The following is a 21,322-nucleotide window of genomic DNA, read 5'->3' as shown; positions in this document are numbered from 1 at the left end:
GCTCAAGAGTGCCTAGGATTCAACAAGGTGATAAACAAAATGCTTACCAAAGTTGAAACTTACATTCAAAGTGTATAGGTTTCTCCATCTGTGTTTGATAGAGGTTAGTAATTAGAGTTTCCTAACTCAGTTTTAAAGAAAGAAGGTAATTTGGGAAGTTTAGTCTGTACCACTCAGCACAGGTGGTTGGATTTGCATGTAGTTAGAACAACTATGAAAAGATTAATGCAAACCATTCCATCTCATTGTCAATCTGCTGCTATCTTAAACAGCTCCTTGATCAGATGGTAAAAGTGCCCATTTACTCAAGTGAAATCCTATTAATATATTATTTTAAGTGAAGACAATTAGACTCCTGACTGCATTTCTTTGAATCAAGCTCCTCATTCATTAAAGCCAAGTGAGAGAGAGGGAGACAGTGGCATAGTGGTAATGTCACTAGACTCAATCCAGAACCCAGGTTCTGGGGATATGGATTTGACTCTCACTCTGGCAAATGAAGGAGTTGAAATTCAATAAAATTCAGTCTAATGGCAACCATGGAACAACTCTCCACTGTTGTGAAAACTCACCTGGTTTAGTAATGACCTTGGAGGGCTTTTATAGTACAGTGATAATGTCCTTACCTCTGAACCACAAGACCTGGGTTCAGGTCTCACCTACTCTACCCATATGATAGGAACTCTAAGTATGTTGATTAGAAAATTCAAGCACAGGTGAAAGAACAGGTCCTCTAAAGTAAGTTAAATTTACTTCACTGAGGCTTTCATTGCCAGGATTGGGCCTGAACTGGATCTATGTTGTACAAGGCAGGTTTTCACCTTTGAACTTGCACTAATCTCGAAGATTAAGCAGTCTGTGATTCTATTGTAGCTCTCCTCCCGTTTTAGATCAGCAGTAATGGAATCCTACAAGAGAGGCCTTTCAACCCATCGAATCTGTATTACCAAAAATATCCCATTTTCCTGCACTAGACCTATTGCCTTGAATGTTACAACTTTTTAAAAGGTTGTGAGGTTTCTCTATCCTCCATGGCAATACATTCCAGACTCCCAACCAAACTCTGGATGAAAAAGAATACCTGCTTTCTATTCCCCCTATTCATACACGTCATAATCTTGTACATTTCTATCAGATCCTCAACATTTGCTGCTCCAAATTAAAAAAAAACTGGAGCATATCCAGTTTCTCTCCTTAGCTGAAATGCTCTAACCCAGGCAACACCCTGGGGTGAATCTCCTTTGTACTCCCTCCAGAATAATCACATCCTTCCTACAGTATAGTGACCACAACTGCACACATAGTACTCCAGCAGTGGCCCAACAAGAGTTTTCTGTACAGCTCCAATATGACCTCCCTATTTATATAACGTATGCCACTACTGATCAAGGCAGCAGTCCTGTATGCCTTCTTAGCAACCCTTTAACCTCTTCTGCCACCTCAGGGATCTGTGGACAAGCAATCCAAAGATCCAAGCTTCCTAGTATTTTTCCATTCATTGAGCACTCGCTTGTTTTATTTCTTCTTCCAAATTGCATCACCTCACATTTATCAGGGTTAAATGTCATCTACCACAGATCTGCCCATCTATCCTATCTGTTTAAATCCTCATGTAACCAAAAATTTTCCTCCTTCCTGTCAACCACTGGCTAATTTTTGTCATTTGCAAACTTATTTATTTATCACTCTCTCAACATTCTGATCTACATTATTTATGAACATCACAGATAATAAGGGACAGCACTGATCCTCATGGTACACTACTGCTCACCAAACTCCAGTAAGCATAAACAGCCATCAACAGTGACCCTCTATCCCTCACTTTAAGCCAATTTTGAATTCAACTTGCCATGTTACTCTGGATCACATGAGCTTTTATGTTCTTTATCATAAGAGATTTTGTCATAGGCCTTGCTGAAATCCATAAAAATAAAATCAACTGCCCTTCCCTCATCAAAACACTTGGTCACCTCCCTGAAACATTTCACTAGAGTCATGGAGATGTACAGCATGGAAACAGACCCTTTGGTTCAACTCATCTATGCTGACCAGACATCCCAAATAATCTAGTCCCATTTGCCAGCACTCAACCCTTTTCCCTCCAAACCCCTCCCATTCATACATCAATCCAGATACCTTTTCAATGTTCTAATTGTACCAGCCTCAACCACTTCCTCTGACAGCTCATTCAATACCTGCACCACTGTACGTGAAATAGTTGTCCCTTAGATCCCTTTTAAATCTTTCCCCTTAAACCTATGCTGTCTCGTTTTGGACTCCCCCATCATGGGGAAAAGACCTTGTCTGTTTACCCTATTCATGACTCATGATTTTATAAACCTCAATAAGATCACCTCCTTAATCTCTAATGCTCCAGGGAAAACAGCCCCAGCCTCTTCAGCATCTCTCTATAGCTCAAATCTTTCAACCCTGGCAACATCCTTGGAAATCTTTTCTGAACCCTTTCAAGTTTCACAAAATCCCTCCTATATCAGGGAGACCAGAATTGCAGTATTCCAAGAATGGCCTAACCCATATCCTATATAGCTGCAATATGACCCTCCCAACTCCTATACTCAGTGCACTGATCATGAAAGGCAAGCCTATCAAACCCCTTCTTCACTACCCTGCCTGTCTATCTGAGACTCCATTTTCAAGGAGCTCTGTTCATGCACTCCAAGATCTCTTTGTTCAGCAACCTTACCCAAGACCTTACCATTTAGCATATAAGTCCTGTCCTGATATGCCTTTCTGAAATATGGCACCTCCCATTTATCTAAATTAAACTCCATCTGCTACGCCTCGACTACTTTGGCTCATCTGATCAAGCTCCCATTGTATTCTGAGGTAACCCTCTTCGCTGTCCACTACACCTCCAGTTTTGGTGTCATCTGCAACCTTACTAACCATGCCTAATGTTCACATCTAAATTAAACAAATGATGATTTGTTACTATATTTATTAAGCATGACCTCCCTCTGACAATAATCCAACTGAATGACAAAAGAGGCCCGAGGGGCTCAAAAACCTACTCACATTCGCATAAATACAAACAGCATCATTTTTTTCATTTTGCCTTCAAACAGTCAAGCCTGTTGCACAATAGCAACATCTTTCATTTGCAAAGCTGTTTCCCAAACATTTTTCTCACTGTAACCATATTTTGAAGCTTGAAAATCAGTGTGACCTCTCAATGAGAACACAGATGGGGAGGGGGCTATTAAAGATGGTGCAGTGAGGGTCATTGATGCCCACTTTTCCTCTCCACCTCCAATTTGGGAAACTAGATTTTAAGACCAACCCAAACAGTAGAATTCCCAGAAGAAAACTACTTGCAGATGCTGGAATCTGTACACGTCATTCTGCTATGCTCCTCAGATGCTGCCTGACCAGCTATGCTTTTCCAGCACCACACTTTTTGACTCTATCAGAACTGACTTGGTATGTGGAGGGGGCAGCATTCATGCTATAGTGGGGTGGGTGTAGAGTGCTGGTGGAGAAAAGATGTTGATAGTTCAGAACGTGGTCAGAACGTGAGAATGGCAACACAATGGTGTCTAAATGCCAGACTTGAAAAAGACACACACCCTACCCCCACCATAGCATAAATGTTGCACCCTCCACACCACTTCAGCTCTGAAGAGTCAACTTGCTTGTTCTCTCTCCGTGGATGCTTTCTGACCCACTTGACCCACTGTGATCTCCAGCATTTGTTGTTTTTTGGTGGGGACTTCCCCCGAGCTCACACGTCGGGTTGGCTAATCCTGATGAAGGGCTTTTGCCCGAAACGTCGATTTCGCTGCTCGTTGGATGCTGCCTGAACTGCTGTGGTCTTCCAGCACCACTAATCCAGTAATGCACGAAACGTCGACTCTCTGCTCCTCCGATGCTGCCCAACCTGCTGTAAGTTGTTAAAAATCACACAACACCAGGTTATAGTCCAACAGGTTTAATTGGAAGCACACTAGCTTTCGGAACGACGCTCCTTCATCAGGTGATTGTGTACAACCTGCTGTACTTTTCCAGCACCAAACATTTCGACTTTCAACTGCAGGGGAGATTTGGTGTTCTATTTATTCGACTGGGCGTGGAACCAAAGGAAAACTGATTAAAGCTTATCGACACCTCTGTATGACTTGCTATCACCACACTTTGTGTGTCTGAATATTTGGCTTCTCTTTATCCCCCTCCCCCTCCAAATGCAGATTCTTCAGCCTTGCCACAAAGTCATGTATTTCAGTTCTGAAGAAGGTTATCTTTTCTCTCCACTGATGCTGCCAGGTCTGCTGAGTTTTTCCAGTAATTTCTGCTTTTGTTGCTTTTGCCCGAAACGTCGATTTCGCTGCTCGTTGGATGCTGCCTGAACTGCTGTGCTCTTCCAGCACCACTAATACAGTACTTTTTTTTTGTCAGGTCTGCAGCATCTCCTCCAAGCACGTTTCGATGCAGTCAGAAACCACCCCAACCTGCCCCTTTCATTTGCTGCAATCACCGGCGCGCTCGCTCGCCCGTCGCCAAGCGCGGCCCCGCTCTCGTTGCCAACGGGAGGGGTAAAGATGGAGCCGGTCGCCCGTGACGTAACCCATGACCGTACCCTCCCCTTGCCGGGTAATGTAGTTTTCCTGGCACATGGCGCCATTCATACCATGGGGCCTCTCCCGGAAAAGGACAACAACCTCCATCATGCATTGCGGCCAGGGTTCCGGCAGATTGACGCAAACAGCGATTTTTCACTGCCTCCGCCCCAACTAAAACCTTATCGAGCAACAGCAGAATTTCTCGGAAGGAAGAGACGTCAAATCTAATGGGAAGGTTCGCAGAGAGTTTTTTTTCTGCTCCCCTTGTCTCGTGAAATAATAATTTTGTCATACTAAGTTTAAAGGAAAAATATTAATAGATTCTATATACGAATACATAATCTGACCAATCTGGATCGTCGACTTTAATATCGAATAAAATTACGTCCATAAAGGGGCAAACAAACAAAATCTGAAACGATTCCGGCAGTGGAGGGCAAAAACCAGTTCGGAAACGCTGCGAATTTCGAGTGGAAAGGAGTTTCCTCGCCCTTGGGGGGGAAATTACACGCCCGTCACAATTTAACGGGGACTGTGTGGTAAGTGAAACCACAACATCGGAACAGCGCAGTTACAGAGGAGGAGGAGCAGGTAACAGCTACACCTGTTTCAACAACCTATTCGGATCGCTGAAATATATTGCCTGGTGATGATATGTGGAGAGGGCAAAAGCTTCTCCTTGGATTACATGGGTATAGTTGTCTGAAGGTTACAGAATGGGTAGGTCGGGTGATTGAGAATAACACTTTCCCTGACTGGCACAGGCGTAAAATACATAAGAGCAGGACGGTAGGATGGTAGGCCTGAATTGTATAAGATCTTTATTAGGCCACAATCAGAGTTTTGGTCCTTGCATCCCTTGACGAGGAAGGGAAATAGTGATATTGCTAATAATCAAGACATCTAGATCTTATCCCACTGTAAGACACTAGGTCTTATCCCACTATGATAATTTGTGGAATGTAATGTCAGTTAATTCTGGGATATAATTCTCGATAATGATGTTGTAATAACCTGTATGGTTCACTTATTGTATACCCTATATAAGTAACATTTGATGCATATCTGATGGTTGATTCTTCATTAAAATGGCCTAGCAATTCAAGGGCGATTAAGAACAGGCAACAGCAGTGATTTAAAGTCTTACCAATGATGCACATGCCCCATAAAAGAATAAGGTAAGATTATCAAAGTAGTTGAGATTCCGCTGGAGTAATCAGATCAGCTATGATTGCATTAAATAATGTATAAGGCTTCAAGGTCCTGCTCTTAAATTGTATGCTCTTAAATTTTACTGATGAAGGTACAGAAATTTACAATAGTGTTATTGGGAATGGAAAATTTTAGCTATGAGGAAAGATTATATCAGCTCATATGAAGAAAACTCATACTAAACTCAAAACATTAACTCTATCCTCTCACCACAAATGCTGCCTGAATTGCTGGATTTGTCTAACACTGTCTCTTTTTATTTTGGATGATCTGGACTTGTTTTCTTCAGACCAGCATAGCTAGAGAGTAGAGTCAATTGACATATAAAATTATGAAGGACCTTGATAGGAAGACAAGCAGGTCATGACCCAGAGCCAACAGATCTAAAGTAATTAGTAGCAAAATTCGAGGGAAGTTGAGGAATATATTTTTCAGTTTGATATTGGTCAAAGCACTGATCTCTCTGCACAGGTGTTACAGACAGAAACCCTCATCACATTTAACGAAACACTTATACTTGAGATGCTGTGATCTATATGGCCATAAACCAAGATTTGGAAGGTGGGGAAAAACTGTAATATTTTTAGCTGGCATAAAGAAAATGGGCAGAATGGCCGCTGGTGTTGTAAAGCTTTGTTTCTTCCTATCAAAACAAAAAAGAGGAACAATGTTTCACGAGTAAGACAGTGCTGAGATTGGTTGCAGAATAAACCTGCCAAAAGCTAGTTTAGTAATGACTGGGTTAACTGTTGAGCTTTAAAATAGATTTATCTGTGATGTAATATGGCAAAGATGGTCAAGTATCATAGTTCATACATTTTGAATTAACTCAAGTTTAAATACTTTGCCTTTTAAAGTACTGCATCTGTTTTTGTTTTGTACTGTGTCTAGATACCATATTGCATTTAGAATCCAGTGACAAAATATACTGAAATCCAGGTCAACCCCCAATGTGAGAAAAGAAGATTTTTGGTGAACACTGATTTTACTACTTGTATTTGATTAGGTGAATCACAAAATTATATCTCTGGAAACAAAATTATAGTTTTAGTGCTGTAACCACCCTTTTTGCACAGGGATAGACAAAGGCTGATATGTTTATAATAATAAAAACAGTTTGCCCTAGTGATGCAGTCATGAGTCAAGTGAAAGACCTGAAAATCAACTGACTTCTGTGTTCCGCATTTGTGGCCAAGTCTGCTGAGTACTTGAAGGTAGTGCATTTTTTTCTTAGCATGTCTATAATTTGACTGTTGCCTTACATATAATTTTCATTTTACTTTTATATTTACTTGAAAGCACAGAAACGCATCAACAAATTTTGGGATGGTTTCAAAAGAATGTGAACATGAAGGATATTGATGTTGGAATAGAATATGAAATCACCAAACCTGCATGTAAAATGGAGATTAGAAATTCTAAGCATTTGGAAAATTATAATGAAGGAACAGAAACACAGGTTAGACTTCAATGTTTTTCTTTGTAAAGAGATTTTAATGCTGTCACATGTATAATATTTAGACAGAGAATTGTTGTGTCTTTATACATGTAATATAAAACACAGAAACAGGGTATTTGGTCCAACTAATTCATGCTGGTATTTATGCTCCATATTAGACTCCTCCTTTTATCCTTCCTCATTTAATGACACCTCTGTGTACCCCTCTATTCCGTTCACCCTCATATTCCTCTAACCTCCTCTTAAATTTATATGTATCAAAACACTTTAGTCACTCTCTCTGATTACATGTTCTATGTTTTCATTACCCTTTGGGAAAGATAGGTCAGCATAAGACTTGGGAACTTTAAAAACTATATAACTTTCACCAAGCTAAGTTGAGGCTCAATGTCAAAGTTTGTTCAAAATCATAATTTTTGGCCAGTCGCTTCATTATCTATATTGGTTTTTGGAATATCCTCATTTGTCCATATGTTTTAACAACTTTATTCACAAATATTCATGTTCTTTTAAAAATATATTCTGTTTCCACCACTTTTTCTGATGGGTCCATTCCTTGTCCTGACAGTACTTGAATTTAAAAAGAAGTCTAATTTTTTTCTTGCTGTCTTCATAGTGTAATCATGCTACTTCTAATTTCCTTTTGAAAATCTTTGTTGTTTAATGTCTCAGCTAGATATCATCTTCACCGCCTCTGTTCTCATAAAATATGTTTCAATTCTTCCCCTATCTCATATTAAAGTCTAAATAAATGTACTCTGCATGCCTTTTTCAGCCTCTATTAAAGATGTCCATAATAAATTAATTGTGTTCTTGTCTGTCTTTGATTTTGTAGAGATTTGGTTCTCTGATTTACTATTGTATTCTTTGTCCAATTAATGCAGTCTGGGATTGCATTTTTTTTACAGCATAATAAACTTGCCCTCCTCCTGCTCAGGATTTGTCTCCTCTTTCCTTCCAAGTTTTACCATTGTACATCGTTTGTTTTTTTAGTTTAGAATGTAGGCAGTCGCATTTTCTGTATTAAAACAGTATCTTCTCTAAATCTGCTCAATCTCCTAACCCATATATACCTTCTTGGAGAGTGTGGTGCTGGAAAAGCACAGCAGGTCAGGCAGTATCCGAGGAGCAGGAGAATCAACCTTTTGGACAAAAACCCTTGATCATTCCTGATGAAGGGCTTAGGTAGCATCTGAGGAGCAGATTCCCATAAGCCTTTCATCAGGAATGATCAAGGGCTTTTGTCCAAAAGGTTGATTCTCCTGCTCCTCAGATGCTACCTGACCTGCTGTGCTTTTCCAGCACCACACTCTCTTGATTCTAATCTCCAACATCTGCAGTCCTTACTTTTGCCTTGCCTATTTTTATGCTAATATACCCTGTACTGTACCTAAAATCCAGACATGACTCAACAGGAGCAATGATCCTCACACAGACCTCTGGCCCTAACAAGGGCCAAAATATTCTGTTTCTGCCTTTTAGCCATCTTCTTCACACTGCCACATTGATTTTACATTGTAACAGCTATCCATGAGCTTTATGTTGAATATATCATTATATGAGAGAGTGTGCTGTACCAATTCTTTTAATTGTTCATGTATATATCTTGCATATAACATATCTGGTTTATGGTTTAGCAATAAATAACATACGCTGTTGAAAAACATTACATATTTTTGGCTACATTTATTCATGTGACTACAAATATAAGACAGCATCCAACTGTTGCATTTAATTGAGTTTGAGTTAAACTGATGCAGTGAGGGAGGCAATAAAATTTTGGTGGTTTAGGAGGTTGCTACACAGATAACTATTCTGAGAAGTTGATGGGGATGCAAGGAGATGTAATAACTTTGAACAGACGTGTTCCTATGGCAGCAATTCTTTTCCATTTGTGGTTAATGGAACATTTCCTGCTCCATTGTATTACACTGTAAGAAGGGCATCTTCAACACTGGAGCTGTTCCAATGAACTATACTCTATTATTGGTCTGCAATATGTCCTCCGATGAGAATACTATTACCGAACCAACTCTAATATATGAAGAAGACTGCAGTGGTTCAAGAAAGTCACTGTACTGCTTTATCAAGGGCCGTTGCAGATGGGCAATAAATATTGGTCTCGCCAATGATGACACATCCCATTAATGAATTTCAAAAGAGTCTGAATTTGCACACACAAGTATGAAAAATAACTAATTGGTTTGGTGTACTAGATGAAGATCGGATGTTTGTGAGCAAATTGGGAGAACTTTCTGTTCATCTTTGGGAAAATTGTCATCTGGACTCATTACATCCACCTGAATGGCAGTTAAAATTGCAACAATATCTGTACCAATGTGACACTGAAAGGTCATCCTAGGGCAGAACTCCCCTCCATGGGGATCAGGATTCCAAGTGATATTGCAAGCTGAAACTTTGGGGTCATGAGTTCAGAAGAAGTAATCTCTGCTGTACAACTGTACCCTAGTTGCAACAACTATGCTCCTGCTCTATTAGGCTGTTTCTCTCAAAACTGCCTGCTCTCACATTGCTCACTAACGGGTCCCAATAATTTCAAGCCTTGAAATGTGGTCGTAGTAGGGGAAAAAAAAAGAGCATCGCCTTAAGGTTGTATTTTTGAGGCTTGCAAGGGCACTTGAAATTATAGCGTTCTGGCTTAGGTAAACTTTACTATCAAATTAGCAAATATAAATGTCAATCAATGATTAAATATTAGGGTCAATACGACTGTGCGAAATTATTCAGAGTTTCAACTAATGCCAGATGGGATGCCTTTGAGAATGCTTTGGGAATTAAGGACAGAAATTATAGAGAAACTAAGTAGGATCTTCAAATGTAATAAAATAAAGAATTGTGGATGTTGAAGATCTTCAAGATTAAGGGTCTTGTAGAATTCTTTATCAAGATGATTGTACAGGTTGAGTAACTTTTCATTGCTGAGACAAACAGATTTTTAACCAGATAAAAATTGAAAGAACTGCAGATGCTATTAGTCAGAAACAAAAACAAATTGCTGGAAAAGCTCAGCAGATCTGGCAGCAGGTGTGGAGAGAAATCAAAGCCAACATCTCTGGTCGAGTGAGTTCTGAGGAAGGGTCACTGGACTGGAGATGTTGGTTTTGATTTCTTTTCACAGATGCTTCCAGACCTGTTGAGCTTTTCCAGCAGCCTATGTTGTTGCTTCTAATTTTTTAAACAGACAGGAAAGTAGAGTTGAGGATTATCAGATCAGCGTAGAATGGTGGCACAGACTTCTTGGGTTGCATTCTGTGCTTTAAAAGTATGAGTCTGCTCTCCTTTTTAAGACCATAAGATGTAGGAAGAGAAACAGGCTGTTCAGTCCTATTGTGTCTACGCCGGCCAACATTGACAATACAAATCCCGTTTTCTAGCTCGTAGTCAAATGTTTTGGAGGCTATGGCAATGCAAGTAAACATCCAAATATTATTTAAATGTTACAAGAGTTTCTGACTCTACCACTCTTTCAGACAGTGATTTCCAGACACCCACCACCTCTGGATGAAAAGAATTTCTCCTCTTAAACTTAAGATAAGAGGTAAAAGATTATGCCTCCTTGTGATTGATACCTTGCACTGAGGAAAAAGTGCTTTCCTGTCCAGCCTAGCTATGCCTGTCATAATCTAATACACACCATCGGGTGCTCCCTCCTTCGCTACTCAAAAGATAACAGCTCAGCCTATCCAGTTTTTTGTCATAGCTCAGATCCTGCAGCCCAGTCAGCATTCTGGAGAGTGGCTCTGCATCATTGGTTGTGCAGACATGTCCTTCCTATAACATGCAGTATTCCAGTTATGACTCATCAGTGTTTTATACAATTCTAGCATAACTTTATATTCTAAGTCTCAACTAATAAAGGCCAGTATACCAAATGTCTCTTAACCATCTTCTCTGCTACCTTCAAGAGTCTGTGGATATGCACACCAAGGTCTCTATGATATTCAGTAATTTCCAAGGTTCTATAATTCATCATATAATCCATTGTCTTGTCATCCCTCCCCAAGCACATAATCTCCCACCTTTCTGGGATGAATTCCATTTGTCACTGCTCTGCTCATCTGACCAGTCTGTTGCTTATCCTTCTGCAGTTTACAGCTCTCCTCTTTGCTATTTACCATCCTACTAATTATCATGACATCTGCCAACATCTTGATCATATTGCTTCATTTAAGTCCACGTTCTTAATTTATATTATAAACTGCAAGGCCCCAGCCCTGCAGAACCCCACTGGAAACAGGCTTCCAATAATCAATTGCCATCACCCTTTGCTTCCTGCCTTCAGCCATTTTTAGAACCAATATGCCATTTTACTTTGGATTCCATGGGCTTTTATTTTCTTGACCAGTCTGTCATAAGGTACCTTGTTGAAAGCCTTGTGAAAATCCATGTAGACAACATCAAATGCATTATCCTCATCAATACTTCAAGTTGCCACCTAATAAAAAAATCAAAGTTTATTTGTGCCACTCAAGTGCCAGGCAATGACCATTTCTAACAAAAGACTACCTAAAAATTGCCCCTTGACATTGAATAGTGGTACCATCACTGGATCCCCAGTATCAACCAAGGTTACCATTCACCAAAAGCTCAACTAGACTCACAATATAGATAGCGTGGCTATTGGAGCAGGTCTTGAGGCGAGGAATACCTCTTGAATCCGTGAGGCTTGCCTGCCATCTACAAGCTACAAGTCAGGTGTGTGATGGAATACTTCCTACTAGTCTGGACGTGTGCAGTTCCAATAACACTCAAGCATTACATCATTCACGATCAATCAGCCTGCTTGATTGTACCATATTCACAAACGTTCAGTCACTCCATGACTGACACCCAGTAGCAGCAATGTGTACTATCTACAAGATGGACAGCAGAAATCCACCAAAAATCCTTAGATAGTGCCTTCCAAACCCACAACCACTACCTTCCAGAATGACAAGGGCAGAAAATACATTGGAATACCACCACCTGTAAATCACCCTCTAAGCCATTCACTATCCTGATTTGGAAATATATCGCCGTTTCTTAACTGTCGCCACATCGAAATGCTGGAATTCAGTCCCTAACAGCCTTATGGATTTACCTACACCACACAGACTGCAATGGTTCAAAAGCCAGCTCACCACCACCACCTCAGGGGCAGCTAGGACTAGCCTGTAATGCCATATCCCACAAGTGATTTAAACAAAACTCAAACATGGTCTTTCCTGACAATTTTGTTTTGTCTGTGATAGAGAGATTAACTGTCAGAAACCAAATTTTGCTTAGATGAGGCATGAATGGTTATATGGTAGCCAGATGAATGCCACAAGAAGGGATAAAGCAATCAGCAAATTTGAAAAATGACAGATGGCATAAAAGTGCTTGCATTTATATCTTAGAGTCATAGAGTCACAGAGATGTACAGCATGGAAACAGACCCTTTGGTCCAACTCATCCATGCCGACCAGATATCCTAAATTAATCTAGTCCCATTTGCCAGTAGTTGGCCCATATCCCTCTAAACCCTTCCTATTATTAAACCCATCCAGATGCCTTTTAAATGTTTTAATTGCACCAGTCTTTACCATTTTCTCTGGCAGCTCATTCCATACATGCACCACCCTTTGCGTGAAAAAGTTGCCCTTTAGGTCCGTTTCAAATTTTTCCCCCTCTCACCCTAAATTAGATTAGATTAGATTAGATTACTTACAGTGTGGAAACAGGCCCTTTGGCCCAACAAGTCCACACCGACCTGCCGAAGCGCAACCCACCCATTCCCCTACATTTACCCTTTTTTACCTAACACTATGGGCAATTTAGCATGGCCAATTCACCTAACCTGCACATCTTTGGACTGTGGGAGGAAACCGGAGCACCCAGAGGAAACCCACGCAGACACGAGGAGAATGTACAAACTCCACACAGTCAGTCACCTGAGTCGGGAATTGAACCCAGGTCTCTGGCGCTGTGAGGCAGCAGTGCTAACCACTGTGCCACCGTGCTGCCCCAAATCTATGCCCTCTAGTTCTGCACTCCCCAAACTACGGAAAAGATCTTTTCTATTTACCCTATCCATGCCCCTCATGATTTAATAAACCTCTATAAGGTCACTCCTCAGCCTCTGCTCCAGGGAAAACAGCCCCAGTCTAATTAGCTTCTCCCTATAGCTCAAACACTCCAACCTTGGCAACATCCTTGTAAATCTTTTCTAAACCCTTTTTGTGATAAAATGGGGAATGGTGGTATATGGTTGGTTTTTAGAGGGGAGGAAAGTACACAGTAATGCTCCCCCGGGGTCATTAAGAGGAGCATTGTCTTTCTTCATTTATATTAGAAACACAGAAAATAGGCGTGGGAGCAGGCAGTTTGGCCTATTCAGCCTGTTATACTATTACTGTGATAATGGCTAACCTTCTATCACTATGCCATACTCCTGCATTCTCCTCATACCAGTTGGCACATTTAGGATGTAGAAATTTATAGTTTTTCTGAAATATATTCTGTGACTTGGCATCTACAATCTTCTTTTGTAGAGAATTCCAGAGGTTCACTGGTCTCTGAAGAAATGTCTCCTCATCCCAGTCAAAACTAGCCTGTCACATATCCTAAATTATTATCCCTTTGGTGTGGACTCTAACCATCAACACACACACACACCTCCTGTCTCCACCCCCCACCCCCGTTATCCATGTTTCATAATATCTCTCATGCATTTACCTATTCAGGATGTAGGTTTGCTTGCTGAACTGGAAGGTTCATTTTCAGATGTTTTGTCACCATACTAGATAACGTATTCAGTGAGCCTCCGGACAAAGCAATGCTGGTGTTTTCTGCTTTCTATTTATATGTTTGGGTTTCCTTGGGTCTGTGATGTTATTTCCTATGGTGATGTCATTTCCTGTTCTTTTTCTCAGGGGGTGGTAAATGGGATCCAAGTCAATGTGTTTGTTGATAGAGTTCCGATTGGAATGCCATGCTTCTACATATTCTTGTGCGTGTCTCTGTTTGGCTTGTCCTAGGATGGATGTGTTGTCCCAGTTGAAGTGGTGTCACTATCTGTAAGGATACTAGTGTGAGAGCGTCATGTCGTTTTGTGGCTAGTTGATGTTCATGTATCCTGGTGGCTAGTTTTCTGCCTGTTTGTCCAATGTAGTGTTTGTTACAGTTCTTGCACGGTATTTTGTAAATGACATTAGTTTTGCTTGTTGTCTGTATAGGGTCTTTCAAGTCCATTAGCTGATGTTTTAGTGTGTTGGTGGGTTTGTGGGCTACCATGATACCAAGGGTCTAAGTAGTCTAGCAGTCATTTCCGAGATGTCTTTGATGTAGGGGAGAGTGGCTAGGGTTTCTGGACGTCTTTTGTCTGCTTGTTTGTGTTTATTGCTGAGAAATCAGCAGACTGTGTTCATTGGCTACCCGTTCTTTTTGAATACACTGTATAGGTGATTTTCCTCAGCTCTGCATAGTTCCTCTATGCTGCAGTGTGTGGTGGCTTGTGGAAATAATGTTCTGATGCAGCTTCGTTTGTGGGTGTTGGGATGATTGCTTCTGTCGTTCAATATTTGGTCCATATGTATTGTTTTTCTGTAGATGCTGGTTTGAAGTTCCCCATTGGCTGTTCGCTCTACTGTGACTTATCTGACTAGCTGACTGACCCTTAACAGAGACTGAAAAAGCCATCTCAGTAAGAGGATTAAATTACAATTTCCAGGATGCAGATAATTTAGATTTCTTAGCAGCATTAGAAGCAACACTGAAAGACAACCAACTCACAGCAAACTATCAGACACTTAGTCGAACCAACATTAAGCAGGAAAAGGGAAGGAAACACTCAATACACAAGAAAGGAAAGCACTAGAAAGACTAAAAAAGGATAAACACATAAGGCCCTTAAGAAGCCTTCCACATCCATCAAAGTTTTACCTGCATATCCACCAATATCATTTATTGTATCCGTTGCTCCTGATGCGGTCTACGCTACATTGGGGAAACTGGACGCCTCCTAGCAGAGCGCTTTAGGGAACATCTCTGGGACACCCGCACCAATCAACCACACCGCCCTGTGGCCCAACATTTCAACTCCTCCTCCCACTTTGCCGAGGACATGGGCCTCTCTTAGCCACTCTTCCCTACATCAAAGGCATCTCGGAAATGACTGCCAGACTACTCAGACCCCTTGGCATCATGGTAGCCCACAAACCCACCAACACATTAAAACAGCAGCTAATGGACTTGAAAGACCCTATACAGACAACAAGCAAAACTAATGTCATTTACAAAATACCGTGCAAGAACTATAACAAACACTGCTTTGGACAAACAGGCAGAAAACTAGCACCAGGATGTGTGAACATCAACTAGCCACAAAACGACATGATCCTCTCTCACTAGTATCCTTATGTACAGATAAGGAAAGACACCACTTCGACTGGCACAACACATCCATCCTAGGACAAACCAAACAGAGACACGCACAAGAATATGTAGAAGCATTCCTACCAGTACTCTATCACAAACACATTGACTGGGATCCTATTTACCACCCGCTGAGAAAAAGAACCGGAAATGATGTCACCACTTGAGAAGACGTCTCCATGGGAAATGACGTCACTGACCCAACAAAATCTAAACATATAAATAGAAAGTAGGAATCATCAACAGTGCTTCGTCCGGAGGCTCACTGAAGATGTTACCTGGTATGGTGACGAAACGTCTGAAAATGAACCTTCCAGCTCAGCAAGCAAACCTACATCCAGAACCTCAACCTGAGCTACAAATATTCTCAAAACTCGCCATTTACCTATTCAGCTTGTCGAAATAACCATTCAGCCTCTTTAAACCTTCTCATTCACTCTTTCTAGCACTGATGCTGTGACTGAGCAATCTACAAGGTAAAAACACTGCAGAAATTACTAGGGCTCCTTTAACAGCACTTTGCAAACCCATGACTATCTAGAAGTCTAAGGGCAGTGGATACGTGGAATAGCATTACCTGCAAGTTCATTCCAGCTACTCACCAACCTGACTTGAAATATGCTGTTACCATTAAGATACTAAAAAATGGTATTGTGGGTCTATATACACCAAATGGATTGCAGTGGTTCAAAAGGCACTTCAACATCATTTCAAGGGCTTTTTGGGATCAGCAATTGTTCATATTTAAAGAACTTCTGATGTGGGACTCCATCAAAAGCTTTCTGACAATCTAAAACCACAAAGGACACCATTTCCACTGGTTCTTCCTCATCTGTTCTCCTAGTAACATTTTCAAAAAGCTTGAGTACATTTGTCAAACACTATTTCCTTTTCATAAATGCATGTTGACTTTGTGTTGCTATTTTCTCAGTGTCCTGTTATTGCATTCTTTGTAATAGACTCTAGCATTTTTTCTACAACTGATTTGGGCTAACTATTTTTTAATTCCCTTTTTTCCCTCCTTTTTTTAAATAGTGGAGTGTATTTACAACCTCAAATCTTTTTGAACTGTTCCAGGATGGACTTGTGTTTGGAATATGACAACCAATGCATCTATCTCTGGTCTTTTACTTTCTTAGCATAGGACGGAGATTATCATGCCCTCGGGATTTGGGCTTTCAGTCATACTATTTTTCAGTTACTCATGTGGCACTATTGTTTTAATAATACTAAGCTCCTTCAATTACACCTTCCTCATAGAACCTTGCTTTTCTACATTGCTGGGATGTAACTTGTGTCCTCTGCTCAGAAGAGAGATCTCAAGACGTTGTTTAATTGCTCTGCCATTTCCTTATTCTATATGATCATTTCAGACTGTAAGGGAGCCTGCATTTGCTTGGACTAATCTTTTTCTCTTTGCATGCACATCAAAGCTCTTGCCATCTGTGTTCATGTTCCTTGTAAGTTTACTCTTAAGTTTTTTTCCCCCTACTGAATCAACCTTTTTTGATGAATTATAAAGTACTGTCAGTCCTCAAGCGTGCTTTTTTTATTAGTAATTTTATACAACTTTTCTTTAGATCTGATACTTAATTTCTTTTGTTAGCCATGGTTTGGCCACTTTTCCTGTTGTGTTCATTCTCCTGAAAGCCATGTTTAAGTGCTGCAATGCAGCCATTCATTTCCTAAATATTAACCAATACCTATTCACTGTCTGCTTTTTAATGACATTACCCAGCCTACTGCACCCAACTCAACTGTAATACCTTTATAGTTTCTTTTGTTTAGAATTTAGGACCCAATTTTGAATTGTATGACATCATTTTCTATCCACTGAAGAATTCATTGACATATTGTTGGTTATAATGGGCACGATTTCAAAAAGTGCAGATGACATATGACTGAGCAGTATTATGAACTGCAAATAGGACAGTGATTAGGCTTCAAGAAGATTGTGACTGGTGCAGTGGGCAGAAGCATGCCTGATTAAATTTAATGCAGAGGAATGTGAAATGATACATATTGGAAGAATGAGAAGTTATTTAAAGGGAATATTTCTATAGTTTCAGGCAAAGAAGCATCTGGGTGTAAGTTGGCACAAAGTAATGAAAGTAAAAGGGCAATTTGCATAAATGGTTGAACAGGCATGTGGGATTCTGAGCTTTATAAATTGAGGAATGGAGCAAGGAGATCAAGATGACCCATTATTGCACACTCTTTTGCTTTGACTGGAGTATTGTGTTCAGTTCTAGATATTGCATTTTAGAAAGGTTGTACAGAAAAATTTAAAAGAATACTTCCAGAACTGTGGGACTACAATTTTAAAGACTGTCAAGAAGCTGGAGTTGTCCTCCTGTGAGAAAGAAGTTTGAAAAAACATTTAATAGTTTAAAATTATGAATACTCTGTTCAGAACAGAGAGAAAGACTCCCTTTTGCTGGTGAAATAAGATCTAAAGGATAGAGATGTAAGATGCTTGATGCCTAAACAACACATTTCATTCACATAGTGCCTGTCATGTATGACATTCCAAGATATTTCAAAGGAACATTATCAAATAAAGTTTTCTTTGGGGACTGACTAGAAAGTGGGGTTGTCATCATAACCAGATAAGCCATTGAGTGACAGAGCAGGCTGAGAAGGCCAACGAGCTGACTTTTGTTCCCAGATCCTATGTTCCTGCAATTAGTGGCCCAATTGCAAAGGTAATTTTCATTTAAATCTGAAAAGGTTGGCGAAAGAGTGCCTCCATTTTGGGACAACCCATTATCACTTACTCACATGTTCTGATATCTCACTACTGCTTTCAAGCTGGCCTTTTTTTCCCCGCTTTGCAGCCTGGAGAGTCCTCCTGTTCTCTTTACTTGAGACATGAGTTCACCCACTGACCAGTGATTGGTCATTTTATATAAAATCACAGGTGAGTGACTTGGGTTTTGAAACATGCAGCAAAGTTGTCCCCGTCAGCTCACTGAAATTCCATTTATAGTCTATTTTGTACAATGAATGATGCTGTTTATGTGATTTAGAAAAATAGTGAAATAAATATAGATGGATTGACCTTTTTTTCTTTTACGCTAGCCTTTTTTTTGGCCACTATTTCATGTTTCCCTGTTATTTCCTCCCCTTTCCTAGATCCTTACTTAGATAGGTACAGTGCCATGAATGGACAATGTTTGAAATTTGTTTTTGAAGAACTGAAATTATAAATTGGATAAAAATATATTGTCTGTATCTTGGGTCAGTTTGATTTTTGTTTGTAAAGCTGTTTGGGTAAACTGCAAGGTTACATAATCTTCAGAGTGATTGGGGGGTCTGTGTTAGATTTTGGGAGGTTGTGACTATAGTTATCTAAATATAGGGAGTTGACTATTTGTAGAAGTTATCAACTATTTTAATAAACGAGTTAAACAGCGCTTTGGATATGATATAATAGTTAAGTCGACTTGGAAGAGTGCACAACCTGTGACAATTGAGAATGATTCATTGATGAACTGACAGTTGGCACATAGTATGCTGATTTCAATGAAGTTGTGAAGGCAGCAATTTGCTCATTAGCTGAATTGTTAGGGACTTCCTTCATTCTCTTCTGGTTCATCTATCTGAAGAAGGCAATTCCTGATGAGAACTTCCACCTGCAAGTATTGTGTAATGAGCACTGCCCTGTATCCCTAGCCTGCTGGACACACTTTCCTCATTCCTGAAGAAGGGCTGATGCCCGAAACGTCGATTCTCCTGTTCCTTGGATGCTGCCTGGCCTGCTGCGCTTTTCCAGCAACACATTTTCAGCACTAGTTGATGTAGCCTATTTCTAGGAGCTGTTCTCTTGTACCATATCAATTTCCCAATTACTTCCTTCGAGCTAATGGCCAAAAGAAAGCTATTCATAACACCAGGATGTCTGTTGTCTCCTTGCCGACCTTCATATGAAGATTACTGTCATTCCTTCTAAGACTCAGGTAGTTTTTATTTTCCCAAATGTTGCATTGGTAGTAGGATATGTCTAGTGCCATATAGGTAAAGGTAAAGTCATCATAGGCACTGAGGATTCAGAGATTGAGAGAGCTAACTGATGGTAAGTTTTTAACCCGAGTGTCATCATGCCATGGGTGAGAGGTGATGTTGAGAAGGCTGGGTCTTCACAGTAATCTCAGACAGTATGAGAATTGAAACCATGCTGTTGGCATCACTCTGCATTTCAAATGAGCTATCCAACCAACTGAGCTAAACAACTCTCATTGCAATTAAAGAGTTTTTAATGTAAATTCAATGGCACGGTGTACTCTTGGTGATGCTGGCCATTAAAGCTAGTTACACTGTACACCAGTTAAACTTGCTACACAGGAAATATTAGAAAATTCAGTTTCAAAGGGACTCCAATTTCCAACTGACATTGTATTCTGTTTAATGCCTGCAATAAAAAAAACATTCAGACAGAACAATTAATATTAATGTTGTATAATACTCTGAGTTGCTTCAAAGGAGCATAATCAGATGAATTTTGGTATGAAACTAGATAGGGACATTAGAACAGAAGACAAAAAAGGTTTTTAGGTGAGAAGAAAGTTAGGGTTGGAGAGATTTAGATGTAGAAATCCACACCTTGAGGCCTCAGTAGCTGAAGGGCTAATTGGCAATGGAGGAAGTTAGAAATAAGTGATGCACGTGAGGTCTGATTCAGAAGAATGCAAACATCTCCAATACCTGTCTCGCTGGCACAGGTTTCAAATAATAGGAAGGACAAAGCATTAGTGGACCTGAACACAAGTTTGGAAATTTAAAATTCAAAGCATTAGTTACTGGAACCAAAGGTGAAAGATATTTATGAGGATGCATATCAGGACATAGGCAACAACAGTTGGATGAGGTAAAGTTTACAAAGTGTGAAAGATATCAGACAATTCAGAAATGTACTCAGACAGTCAAGTCTCCAGGTAAATAATATGGTGAGAGTATCAGCAGCAGATGGGCATAGATAGGGGTGGAGTTGAGCATTATTTTGGAAGTCCAAGTTGGCAGCCATTGTGATCAAATGTGAGGGTCAGTTCAAGGTCATATTGCATACAGAGGTTGGAAGCAGTCTAATTTAGCCTTGAAAATTGTTTGGGGAGAGGGATGGAGTTGGAAGTCAAAGAATCCATGGACTTCGCAAGTTTATGGTTGAGGCAAAATACAATGCATCCAGGCTTTCCCATTAATTTATTTCCTTATTGCAATCTTTTGAATGACAGACAGAATTGTGTGAAGATGCTTTGGAGACAGCAGGTCGGGTGGAAGGGCTATCAATGGATGTTTCAATGTATTCCTGTATGCAAATTCAAGATGAGAGAAACCAGAAGGGCAAGTACCATCATAGCCTACATCTGCTGAAGCCCTTTCGTAACACCTCCAAGTGAGTACCTCTCAGTAGTACAAACTTAACATCATTGATCCTTTTTAAAATATATACTAAGTGTATCTATGATTGTTCATATCCTTCTATGTCTTTGTAACTCAGCAGTGTACTTTTTGGATTTTGAATCTTACATCTTTGAGATTTTTGTCATTCATTTTGATATGCAATAGAATTGGAGAGAAAATTGCAAACTTGTAAAGATATTCATTTTCATTTGTTCTTTTTGAACACCTGTTAGTACTTCTCAAAATTTTCTATGCAAAC

General features: G+C 40.1%; 1 protein-coding gene across 6 annotated transcripts in view; it reads left to right on the top strand.

The window, feature by feature from the left end:
• Positions 1–4,717: 4,717 nt before the first annotated feature.
• The window catches only part of abcc5 (ATP-binding cassette, sub-family C (CFTR/MRP), member 5), a 130,395-nt gene continuing 113,790 nt past the window's right edge, over positions 4,718–21,322 (top strand). Inside the window, exons 1-3 of one of the 6 annotated variants that reach the window (XM_072572419.1) lie at positions 4,718–5,116; positions 7,094–7,248; positions 20,895–21,055. In XM_072572419.1, coding sequence (XP_072428520.1) covers positions 7,138–7,248; positions 20,895–21,055 — 272 coding nt within the window. In that variant the 5' untranslated portion in view covers positions 4,718–5,116; positions 7,094–7,137. Of the gene's footprint in view, positions 5,169–5,200; positions 5,298–7,088; positions 7,249–20,894; positions 21,056–21,322 lie in introns of those variants that run through there. The other 5 variants (XM_072572421.1, XM_072572420.1, XM_072572422.1 and 2 more) reach the window with 5 other exon arrangements.

This window comes from Chiloscyllium punctatum, chromosome 6 (assembly GCF_047496795.1).
Source record: "Chiloscyllium punctatum isolate Juve2018m chromosome 6, sChiPun1.3, whole genome shotgun sequence".
NCBI lineage: Eukaryota > Metazoa > Chordata > Chondrichthyes > Orectolobiformes > Hemiscylliidae > Chiloscyllium > Chiloscyllium punctatum.
This window is presented reverse-complemented; position numbering and strand designations above follow the sequence as displayed.